The sequence below is a fragment of the Salmo salar genome, chromosome 09 (assembly GCF_965601325.2).
Source record: "Salmo salar chromosome 09, fSalSal1, whole genome shotgun sequence".
NCBI classification, from domain to species: Eukaryota; Metazoa; Chordata; class Actinopteri; order Salmoniformes; family Salmonidae; genus Salmo; species Salmo salar.
In genome coordinates, this window is record NC_138299.1 from 77,435,779 (window position 1) to 77,448,593 (window position 12,815).

Here is a 12,815-nt window from a genome sequence, read left to right on the forward strand (position 1 = left end):
ATTTGGGTTTTTATAGTGGTATTCAACTGATGTAATGAAACACTGACAATTGATCAACTCTTTTGCCTAGAGTACCACTTTGGCATCCATGTAAAAAGTGATTTGTGTATATAACTTCAGCCAGAGCCAGCACCTCAAGAGTGAACAGATTCCAATAAGACATTCATAATCCGCCATAAAAAGCTACAGGACCTTCCAACTTGTTGCAGTGCCACAGGCGATTGTCTAAGTAGACACAGATGAAGGTATAGTCCAATAGACCTGTAGCTCCTTTTTCCTTGGTGCAATGACAAAGACAATGTCAATTAATAGCTTACGACACAATGTACAATTTCACAAATACTTCAATACATTTTCTGCTAATATCAGTGACAGGCCCAGTGGTAGAAAATAGCTTTATTTTGTTTATTGTTGTTAGACACCTTGTGCTTTCAGCAACAGTAGCGCTTCTAATGCATAGAGAACATACATGACCACCAAAAAGTACTTGCTGTTTTCCCCATTCTTCAGCCTCACTGGATACCATGAGTAGACAAAAACAGTTTACACATGCAAAGACATAACTGAAATAGCAAACTAATGAAGTTAAGATGAAGTCACATCAAGAAAGAGGGTCAAGTAAATACAAGGGATCCTGTACATACAATGACTTAGTAAGGCACACATTTTATCACAATACCATCTTTCTACCCATAAGGCAGTTTGTTGTACAAAAACTGGCCAAGATTGTGCCACGAGAACATTTTGCAGGAACAATACTAAAGTTATTAGTCACGCTCCAAAGCTTTTGTAGAATTTCAGCCAGTAGTTTTTAAAGTAGCGCTCACAGGCCAAAATGGGTCCCTCAAAATTGTGTAATGTCATCCATTTCATATGATATGGTATGTCCTGCAAACATTTTTTTGTTGTTGCAATTCGTACAATATGATACGAATTTGTAAGTGCTTAAGATCCCAGACTGTGTCTTTAAGTAAGCTAACAGGTAAAGCCATACAAAACCTTTGACATGCCTACCTTTCAGATGTATCCAGATGTTCCTCAACAAATTGACCTGTGGTCAAATACACACATATATACAAATCTAGATAGAAGTGCTGAAAGAGGGACATTAACCTTACTGACACAACCCAGTATTTAAACATCTTACTATGCTATCCCTCTTCAACCTTATCGTATAGATTACCAACTGAGCTACAGAGGAACAATGTGGTTGAGTATGGTGCTTACAACAAGGACAGTGGGTTCGATTCCCGGGACCACCTGTATGTAAAATGTATGCACATATACTAAGTGGCTTTGGATACAAGTGTCTGCTGAAAGGCATATATTATGTTATTCATGATAGCGGTGCCAACTATCCCGCTCCTATAGTCCACCTCACGGCGTTCCCCTCAGAGCTGGGGGTGAGAGGGCGGCGGGAGGATAGGATGGGTGGGGGGCCCATACTCCCTGTGCTCCAGGAGTGGGGGAGGGTGGAGCGACTGGAGGGAGGGACAGGTGAAGTGAGGGTGGAGAGAGTTCCACGCAGACGGTCAGCAACGGAGAAACATGGGGAAGAACGGATAGAGCGCAGGATGGCATCTTATAGAGGGAGAGAGAAGATGGTTATAATATAGGACTAAGGCCATTTCTGTATTTAATTCAGATTTGTGGAAATAACATGAATCAGTGCAAATAGGCTTAAGTATAGATCTGAAGTGTGTGTGTGTGTGTGTGTGTGTGTGTGTGTGTGTGTGTCTTGCACTGTGTCCTTACCCTCCAGTCCAAAGGGCGGTGTCAGTAAGGTCTTGGCCTGGCTGTTTCCTGCCTGGGCTGCCCTCTGATAGAACCCAACTGCTGTTCTGAAGCACTGGGACACCCCGAACCCACTCTCATAACACTGACCCAGGAACAGCAGGGCCTCACTGTCCTACACACACAGACAGAGAAACACACATCAGCATCACATCACACTGAACTGAGACCAGGCTATGATTGAGACCGTGGGCTATAATTACAGTTGTAGAGTTTAAGTGCAGTGGAAGTCACTCACTCCGCTCTCTGCTGCCATCCTCAGGTAGTGCACTGACTTAAGGCCATCTCTGACTGGCTCCTGCGAGAACAGAGACCCCAGGTACACTTGAGCCTGAGAGAGAGAGAGAGGAACGGAAGAAAGTTCAAAGAAAAAGACTGTTAGAAAAATACCAATATTCTTTTTTAGGCAACGTCTCACACTCGCTACACATACATCACAACACACACTCCCTCACTCCTCACCTCTCTCAGCCCAGCTGAGGCAGCCTGTTGCAGCAGGCTGATGGCTGTGTCCAGGTCCTGTTGTGTGCTCTGCTGCCCTCTGCTGTTCAGGAGGAGTTTGGCACAGCGGTACTGAGCCTGACTGTGACCCCCTGTCGCTGCCTGGCTGTAGAAATCAAGAGCCTGTACAGGGAACATGAGAGTCACAAGACAGGAATTGTGTAATTGATTGTGTGAGTTTCACTGTGTTTGTGCTTGGATGTGCACGTGACTGTGTGCACGTGTGAGTTTGACTGCATGTGAGATTGAGTGTGTTAGTGTGAGTTTCTTACCTTCTCCTTGTCTTTGCATACGCCCCTGCCTTTCTCGTAGCAGACTCCAGTGTTGAACTGGGCCTTGCTGTAGCCCTGTCTGGCGGAGGCCAGGAAACAGGAGAAGGCTGCCTCATAGTGCCCAGTCTGAGCACTCTTCAGACCGATGATGTTGAGGACTACAGGAACACTGGAGTCGGCCACCTGTTGGAGGTTCTGGGCCGCCCCCGCCAAGGCGTCCTGAGGAACACAGAGGGCAAAGGTCAGGGTCAAAGGTCATCAACAGGAGACCGGCAGCTTCACCATCAGAGGAATGAATCAGCCTAAAAACTCACCTGGCCATTCTGCTGCCCAGGCTGTTCCCTGTCTCTGGTTCTGTGGTTGTCTTCAGGCTGGGAGGACTCTGAAAAGGATGACTCCTCTGTAACATGGAAAGATTTTTAAAAATCATCCCCCTGCAGCGGCAGCTTTTCATACCACACCCTCTGTCGCTGGCTTTCTGTCCGCCTTTCACCTGCTACCGCAAGAACTGGTCCCGAACCTAACCGCAGTACTGCAGTGTTACTTTAGAAGTATGTGATGTAACTTGCTTGCCAGCCATCGTCCCAGCAATTTCACTGCCTATAGGCAATATCAAAGGTTAAATTAGCAGAGATTCTCATGTGGCCCATTATATTAGGCTATCTGTATTACTGGGTTGTATCCGCCAATATGGCAGACGTATTTTGAAGAGAGCAGAGCTGCAGAGACAGCTTTGAGCTACGCCTTATAGCCTGCCTTTTAGAGGAGTGGGACGATTTTCAGACCGACAAATATGGGTGATCAATATGCATTTCTAGGCAATGCAGTAAACTACAGCCTAATCATATTTAAGAAGTTAATTTCCTCTGAAAGATAGCTGCCCTCTGCATAGAATATAGCCTTCTAGTTTAAGTGAGACCACATGCGCACCTGATCTCAGGTACGGCTACTGAACTTGAAGCAGCAAGAATGATGAGGAGGACACTTGAGCTACCTGTTGCATATAGGATATAGCCTACCTTTTAGGAGGGGAACGATTTGTAGGCAAAGGCAAATGGCTAATGAATATTTTTTGATAAGGAAAAAAGGTGCAACTCTCTCCATGGTGTGCACGTGTAGCACATTTTCCGTTTCAACGATGATCACGTCTTGATTGCACCTCCCCTCACGATGGTTGAGCGCCCTCCACTTCTTTCCATTGTCAATATTTATTTATTTCCAGACACTGTAGTGAACTATAGCCTAATCATATTGAAGTTTGTCCTTTGAAAGATGAGTGCCACGTGATTCTCTGCCCATACATGGGCAGCCTACTCTATGTCATTGACGCCACATGCTATAGGCACACGTGACCTGGCGCGCCCAACTATGACAGGAGAGCTACTGAACTTGAAGCAGCGAATACTTAGTGTGAATAATGTGACAAAGAGGTGCTTGTAATACAATAGGCAGGCTAACGCATACAAAGCAAAAACATGAGCGTTTCCAAATAATCTGCGGGACTCCAAAAATAAATTAATCCCAAAGTTGTCTGTCTGACCGCCCCCCGCGCGCAGCATGAGAAATGCAGACCGCGCCGCAATGGTCTCTGTCGGGACCTGTAGGTCCCACGGTCATTCCACAGGAATGCAGCCCTCTACTATGTTGCTTTAACATGTAGTCTGGTAGGCATGGATTTGTGAAAAGCATGATGTAAGACTAGAAGATAAATATTGTTACCCTGACCAAACACTTAACATGTAAAGGTAGAATGTGAGACTGACCCGTTCCAGAGGAGTCGTGACTCAGAGTTGCCCTCTTGTGGTCAGAGAGGTGACTGTCAGCAGTCAGATGGTCTTCATGAAACTGTTCAGGACTGCTGTAGCTGCTCCTGGGACTGCTGTACTCCTGGCTCTGGGGCTGTCTCTGGGCCTGCTGGCCCGGGACCTGCTGGCCCGGGACCTGCTGGCTCTGTCTCTGGGGCAGACAGTGCACACTCCTCCCTCTGGGCAGCACGTCACGGCGAGATACTGGACAAACACAGTGGGAAGGAGATCAGACTCATTCATGTACTACCAGAAAGCATTGAAATTGAGCAGAGAAATGAGCTTCAGAGTTCCCTTCAGAGTTCCCTCGTCTGAATGTCACGGCTCAATATCATTTACAGGATGAATTGCTTGGGATTATAGTGGGTGTGGCGGGACTCACGTCGCTCCAGTAGGACGCGGTAGCCACACTTCTGCAGGGTTCCCTGGATGGCCAGGGATCCTGTGTTGGGGTTCTGGTTGGGGTCACTCCCAGAGAACTGAGAGTGGATCCTTCTACAGATCTGCATCAACAGCACCGCAGCTGCCCCCTTATAGCAGAGAGATCACAGGTCATTGTTTTTTCCCAAGTGTGCCATGTGCTTTATATTTGCATCTTAATGTGTGAAAAGTAGCCAATACCCAGCCAACTGCATCCAAGGCAGTGTAGCGGGGGAGCCCAGCGTAGCAGAACTGAGAGGTCCTCTTCCTCCTCTTGTCTCTATCGTCCCCTTTCTGAGAGCTAAGAGAGAAAGAATGTGAACTGAATAAATTATATATAAACTTTATTGGTTTATTAGGATCCCCATTAGCGACAGCTAGCCATACCTGGGTCTTACAAAATGGAAAAAAAGACATTACAGACAAGACTACACAATTGAGATACATTTTAAAACATTAATATGTAGTGTGTGCGCATCTATTAGTTCCGCATTACATGTCAGATTCCTTATCCCCTAGTTACTCTGCTGTATTAAACCATCACGGCAGGCGCCTCAATGAGAGGGTGTTAATCTCCGTTTCCCCTACAGCACACCAAGAAGTAGAATCAGATTTAAAAAACACCTTATGGAACAGCAGGGACTGTGAAGTAACAAACATATGTACAGACACATGCATACACACACACGATAACATACACACACATAGATTGTGTTGTAGATATGTGGTAGTGGAGTAGGGGCCTGAGGGCACTCAGTGTGTTGTGAAATCTGTTATGAATGTATTGTAATGTTTTTAAATTGTATAACTGCCTTAATTTTGCTGGACCCCAGGAAGAGTAGCTGCTGCCTTGGCAGGAACTAATGGAGATCCATAATAAATACAAATATATGCACAGTGTGAAACAGGCCAGGGCCGGAGGATGATGCAACCAGCTGCAAGGCTGGCAGAGGGCCGCAGAGCGCGTCACAGAAGGGGGAAGGAGGGGGGACACTATGGAGGTTTAAAGGGAAGGAGATTATTTATTTTTTTCACCTTTATTTAACCAGGTAGGCTAGTTGAGAACAAGTTCTCATTTACAACTGCGACCTGGCCAAGATAAAGCAAAGCAGTGCGACACAAACAACAACACAGAGTTACACATGGAATAAACAAACGTACAGCCAATAACACAATAGAAAAATCTATATACAGTGTGTGCAAATGTAGTAAGATGAGGGAGGCAATAAATAGGCCATAATGGCAAAATAATTACAATTTAGCATTAACGCTGGAGTGATAAATGTGCAGATGATGATGTGCAAGTAGAGATACTGGGGTGGAAAAGACCAAAAAAATAACAATATGGGGATGAGGTAGTTGGGTGGGCTATTTACAGATGGGCTGTGTACAGGTGCAATGATCAGTAAACTGCTCCGACAGCTGATGCTTAAAGTTAGTGAGGGAGATATAAGCCTCCAGCTTCAGTGATTTTTGCAATTCATTCCAGTCATTGGCAGCAGAGAACTGGAAGGAAAGGCAGCCAAAGGAGGAGTTGGCTTTGGGGATGACCAGTGAAATATACCTGCTGGTGCGCGTGCTACGGGTGGGTGTTGCTATGGTGACCAGTGAGCTGAGATAAGGCGGGGCTTTACCTAGCAAAGACTTATAGATGACCTGGAGCCAGTGGGTTTGGCGACAAATGTGAAGCGAGGGCCAGCCAACGAGAGCATACAGGTCGCAGTGGTGGGTAGTTTAAGGGGCTTTGGTGACAAAACGGATGGCACTGTGATAGACTACATTTACTTTGCTGAGTAGAGTTATGGAGGCTATCTTGTAAATGACATCGCCCGAAGTCAAGGATCGGTAGGATAGTCAGTTTTACGAGGGTATGTTTGGCAGCATGAGTGAAGGAGGCTTTGTTGCGAAATAGGAAGCCGATTCTAGATTTAACTTTGGATTGGAGATGCTTAATGTGAGTCTGGAAGGAGAGTTTACAGTCTATTTGTATTTGTCCACATATTCTAAGTCAGAACCGTCCAGAATAGTGATGCTAGTCGGGCGGGCGGGTGCGGGCAGCGATCGGTTGAAGAGCATGCATTTAGTTTTACTAGCATTTAACCTGTTGGGGCTAGGGGGCAGTATTTTCACGGCTGGATAAAAAAACGTACCCGATTTAATCTGGTTACTAATCCTACCCAGTAACTAGAATATGCATATACTTATTATATATGGATAGAAAACACCCTAACGTTTCTAAAACTGTTTGAATGGTGTCTGTGAGTATAACAGAACTCATTTGGCAGGCAAAACCCTGAGACATTTTCTGACAGGAAGTGGATACCTGATGTGTTGAATTACCTTTAAGCCTATGCCATTGAAACACACAGGGGTTGATTAATGTTTTGGCACTTCCTATTGCTTCCACTAGATGTCACCAGCCTTTACAAAGTGTTTTGAGTCTTTTACTGTGAGATCTGACCGAACAAGAGCCATGGAACGGTGATGGCCGATTAGACTCTGGCGCGCGAGTTCATGTTGGGTACCCTCGTTCCAATACGTTATAAAAGAGAATGCATTCGTCCACCTTGAATATTATTCATGTTCTGGTTAAAAAAGGCACTAATGATTTATGCTATACAACGTTTGACATGTTTGAACGAACGTAAATATATTTTTTCCCCTCGTTCATGACGAGAAGTCCGGCTGGCTTAGATCATGTGCTAACAACACAGAGCTTTTTGGATATAAATGATTAGCTTTTTTGAACAAAACTACATTCGTTATGGACCTGGGATTCCTGGAAGTGACATCTGATGAAGAGAATCAAAGGTAATGGATTATTTACATAGTATTTTCGATTTTAGATCTCTCCAACATGGCCGTTTGCTATACAGACAAAGCATATTTTTCTGGGCGCAGTGCTCAGATTATTGCAAAGTGTGATTTCCCAGTAAGGTTATTTTTAAATCTGGCAAGTTGATTGCGTTCAAGAGATGTAAATCTATAATTCTTTAAATGACAATATAATATTTTACCAATGTTTTCTCATTTTAATTATTTAATTTGTGGTGCTGACTTGACTGCCGGTTATTGGAGGGAAACGATTTCCTCAACATCAATGCCATAGTAAAACGCTGTTTTTGGATATAAATATGAACTTGATAGAACTAAAAATGCATGCATTGTCTAACATAATGTCCTAGGAGTGTCATCTGATGGAGATTGTAAAAGGTTAGTGCATCATTTTAGCTGGTTTTAGCGACGCCTGGCTTTGAATTGACAAAACATTGCACACAGCTATTGTCAATGTACTGTCCTAACATACTCTAACTTTATGCTTTCGCCGTAAAACCTTTTTGAAATCGGACAACGTGGTTAGATTAAGGAGATGTTTATCTTTCAAAGGGTGTAAGATAGTTGTATGTTTGAAAAATTTGAATTTTGACATTTATTTGGTTTCAAATTTGCCGCTCTTGAAATGCACCTGCTGTTGATAGGGTGCACCACGGGTGGCACGCTAGCGTCCCACATAGCCCCAAGAAGTTAAGAGCAGTTGGAAGTCACGGAAGGAGTGTTGTATGGCATTGAAGCTCATCTGGAGGTTTGTTAACTTCTTTGGGAACGGGGGGCAGTATTGAGTAGCTTGGATGAACAAGGTGCCCAGAGTAAACTTATAGTTCATCTTAATGTCCAAATACCTCCTTTTTTGTTCACGCGTTTAGTCCAGTAACCCAAATGCACAATAAAAAAATGAATGAGGGGTGAGGTACCTGCTGTCGGAAGAGTGACAGCCGGTGGAGAGCAGAGTGGAGGTGTTGATGACCTCATCTTCCACGTGGTGATTCTGAGACAGGCGCAGGGGGGCGGTGCCATGGCACCGGCTCAAAACTGATGGCAGAGGGGTAAGAGATGGGTTTGTGATTGTGTATAGAAGAAGTTGACTTAATTCAGCAAAGCAGCCAGGTATAGCCTGGAAGATACTGGGAAATTCCACAGTGACAGAATATTGCTGAGACTCAGATTTTTCACTTTAAAATGTCAAACAAAAACCAATGATTGCAAAGTTAAAACAACCCATAACTCTTAACAAGGACTATGTTTAACAAAAATATCCACTGAAAATTGTACTAAGACACATTTGCTTGAACAGTGCAGATGCAAAAGTTTTGCAATCATTGGTTTTTGTTTGACATTTCAAAGTGAACAATCTGAGTCTCAGCATCCATGTTACCATGGAATTTCCCAATTGCTAATACTGTCTACATTTCTGCACGTTACAAACACAAAGCACAAGCATTGTCCTTTATATGTGATCTGCATTATAATAAAAGGAGCTCGAAGTACTTGTTTATTCTGTGCAAATCAGGTCTTTCTCGTCATAAGGATGCTCAAACAAACCACAGTAACATAAGGAGGTGTCACCAAACAGGTTACAGCAGTGGTTAGCTAGTTAGTCAATGTTGTTGCTTTTTTTAGCTAGTCAATGTTATGCAGACACCTCGAATTGTCTGAAACCAAAACAGACTTGATCACAGTTGACAGGGTGGAGGCTGCGGCTAATCAAAACACCCAGAAAAACAAATTATAGCTATGTGGAACAGAAACTAGTATGGCCTAGTTAAGACAAACTGAGAATGACCTGCCCCGGTTTTAAAACATTCTAGAACATGAGAGAACTTGCTATCAAGTCTGTCAATGATACTAGCTGGTGGGCATAATAGTAGTCATGACAAAATAAAATATTAACGAGCTGGACAATTGCAAATCCAACACATTATTATGACACTTTTATAGACACATCTAGCAACGTGAGTCGACGTGAGTGGTTAGCTAGCTAATGTTAGTATTAAACAGAACATTGTCAATTATATTTCGCTCACCTCTTCCAACAAACCCTTGTACTCTCCACATGTTTCGTTGTCCTGAAGTTAATTTCAAGATTAATATTTCTACATATTTGCCCTAAATTAGTGTATTTAAAAATTCACTGCGGGAGTATTCTCGCCCCATAAGCACAGGACGAGTACAGTAGCTCTAGTCTAGATACAAAAATAAAGCATGGAAGAGTCACGAGTTATTTTGGAAGAAGACAAGCCCCGGCAAGGAACGTCACCCGGAAATAGCTAAACGTGACGTGTTGCGGGAAGGAAGAATTATAAACGTGTGTATGTCCCTTGACGTCCTTGTAAAATGTGATAATGTACCCCCGAGACCAAATGTCAGTTGTATATTCTTTATATATAACTGTGTCCCCCATGTACTTTTTGTATTCATTTGATGTTAATAAAAAATAAATACATCAAAAAGTGTTGCGGGAAGGTCATTCCCGGCTTCACATTGCCGTCGACCGACTTCTTTGATAAGGTTTAACCTCGGTTGGCATCCAAAGAATGTTGCATTACTGCCACCTACTAGACTGGAGTATAACTCCCTTTGATAAAAAATACAACATAAAACTACCATACCATCTTAGCAATACACCCCCCCCCAAAAAATAACACCATACTCCACTATTTAAATCGGTTTAGTCCTACTTCAGGTCAACAGCCTGAAAGGATGGGACACCACCACTTATCACACCCTCTAACTCTTCTGACGTCAGGTCTCGCACACCCAAATACCTCTCTGCAGCTGCCACCACAATCCCAATTTTTGCCGACTTACGTTCCATCCCTGCAGTACAGTTGAAAAGCCAATGCTATGAATGATAAAAATCAAATCTCACTGAAACATACAATAGCAGTAAAAAGTTTGGACACACCTACTTATTCAAAGGTTTTTCTGTACTTTTTGTATTTTCTACATTGTAGAGTAATAGAGAAGACATCACAACTATGAAATAACACATGGAATCATGTAGTAACCAAAAAAGTGTTAAACAAATATATAATCAAATATTTTCTATTTGAGATTCTTCAAAGTAGCCACCCTTTCCTTTGATGACAGCTTTGCACACTTGACATTCTCTCAACCAGATTCATGACGTAGTCACCTGTAATGCATTTCAATTAACAGGTGTGCCTTGTTCAAAGTTAATTGGTGGAATTTCTTATCCTTCTTAATGCATTTGAGTCAATCAGTTGTGTTGTGACAAGGTAGGGGTAGTATACAGAAGACAGCCCTATATGGTAAAACACAAAGTCCATATTATGGCAAGAACAGCTTAAATAAGCAAGAGAAACGACAGTCCATCATTACTTTAAGACATGAAGGTCAGTCAATGCAGAACATTTCAAGAACTTTGAACGTTTCTTCAAGTGCAGTCGCAAAAACCATCAAGCGCTATGATGAAACTGGCTCTCACGAGAATCGTCACAGGAAAGGAAGACCCAGAGTTACCTCTGCTGCAGACGATAAGTTCATTAGAGTTACCAGCCTCAGAAATTGCAGCCCAAATAAATGCTTCACAGAGTTCAAGGAGCAGACACATCTCAACATCTACTGTACAGTGGAGACTGCTTGAATCAGGCCTTCATGGTCGAATTGCTGCAAAGAAACCACTATTAAAGGACACCAATAATAAGAAGAGACCAAGAAACTAGAGAAATGGACATTAGACCAGTGGAAATCTGTCCTTTGGTCTGATGAGTCCAAATTTTTAATTTTTGGTTCCAACCGCTGTGTCTTTGTGAGTCGCAGAGTAGGTGAACGGATGATCTCCGCATGTGTGGTTTCCACAGTGAAGAATGTAGGATGAGGTCTGATGGTGTGTGGGTGCTTTGTTGTTGACACTGTCTTTGATTTATTTAGAATTCAAGGCACAATTAACCAGCATGGCTACCACAGTATTCTGCAGTGATACGCCATCCTTTTTTTCCCAACAGTACAATGACCCAACACACATCCAGGCTGTGTAAGGGCTATTTGACCAAGAAGGAGAGTGATGGAGTGCTGCATCAGATGACCTGGCCTCCACAATCACCCGACCTCAACCCAATTGAAATGGTTTGGGATGACTTAGACCGCAGAGTGAAGGAAAAGTAGCCAACAAGTGCTCAGCATATGTGGGAACTCCTTGAAGACTGTTGAAAAGGCATTCCAGGGGAAGCTGGTTGAGAGAATGCCAAGAGTGTGCGAAGGGTGGCTACTTTGAAGAATCTAAAATCTAAAATATATTTTGATTTGTTTAACACTTTTTTGGTTACTACTTGATTCCATATGTGTTATTTCATAGTTGTGATGTCTTCACTATTATTCTACAATGTAGACAATTGTAGAAATAAGGAAAAACCCTTGAATGAGTATGTGTGTCCAAACTTTTGACTGTGTCCAGAATATCAATTGTTGGTTTATCCCTCTGTACTGGTACAGATCTACTACTCACACCACTTCTCTCAGGATCCCTCCCCTTTGACCCATCTTCCTCTACTTTCATCACTGCCTCAGCATATGACAACTTCTGCACTACTCTAACCCTGAAAACCTCAACCTACTTCTCTCACACTGGACATTTCTGATCCCCAGCCCCATGGGCCCCACTACAATTAACACGTACCACTACTTTCCCCAATGCTACACATTACTTTGTCTCATGCCCTTCTGCACACTTCTCACACCTAGGAACCTCCCTCCTACACACTGCTGCCACATGTCCATAAGCTTGACACCTGTAACAACGTAATGTATTTGGCACAAAAGTCCGTACATGATAACTTATATATCCTAACATCAAGACTCAACATCAAAACTCAAAAGAACAGACAACGAGTCTTCTGTTTCACCACTCATGCCACCCTGTCTGCATCGCACCAAACGATTAGCATCACAAACACCGGGAATCTTCCCCTTCAGTTGGTCAGCTTTCATATTTACCGTTACCACAGTAATCACTCCTTTCAATGGTGCCCTTTTCTTGAGAGCAAAACAATTCACATCTCATGTCCTTATTTGTTTATCGCAAAGCACCTGCTCCCTCTGACCAGCAGAAACTCAAATAATTATCTCAAGACCCCTTCTGGTTAACCTCACAGATTCCACAGAACCCAACTCTGTTCACCCAGCCTGAAACCACAAATGGATCAGCCAAAAGGCAAGGGTCCAC

At 43.3% G+C, this 12,815-nt stretch overlaps 1 protein-coding gene across 2 annotated transcripts; it reads right to left on the reverse strand.

Moving 5' to 3' along the window:
- Nucleotides 1–381: 381 nt before the first annotated feature.
- LOC100195019 (DAP3 binding cell death enhancer 1) lies at nt 382–9,886 on the reverse strand. Of its 2 annotated transcripts, none has more exon segments than NM_001140048.1 (11): nt 382–1,581; nt 1,756–1,909; nt 2,033–2,125; nt 2,257–2,418; nt 2,568–2,786; nt 2,882–2,967; nt 4,331–4,576; nt 4,755–4,902; nt 4,994–5,093; nt 8,545–8,662; nt 9,655–9,803. In NM_001140048.1, coding segments are annotated over 11 exon segments (1,584 nt in total). In that variant the 5' UTR covers nt 9,686–9,803; the 3' UTR covers nt 382–1,354.
- Nucleotides 9,887–12,815: the final 2,929 nt, after the last annotated feature.

Excerpts from the sequence above, each read along its gene's own strand:
- LOC100195019 (XM_014212399.3), bottom strand. The coding sequence starts at position 9,685 with ATGTGGAGAGTACAAGGGTTTGTTGGAAGAG. Across the intron at positions 4,903-4,993 it reads CCTTGGATGCAGTTGGCTGG|GGGGCAGCTGCGGTGCTGTT; the intron begins GTATTGGCTACT and ends CTCTGCTATAAG. Across the intron at positions 2,126-2,256 it reads CCTCAGCTGGGCTGAGAGAG|GCTCAAGTGTACCTGGGGTC; the intron begins GTGAGGAGTGAG and ends TCTCTCTCTCAG.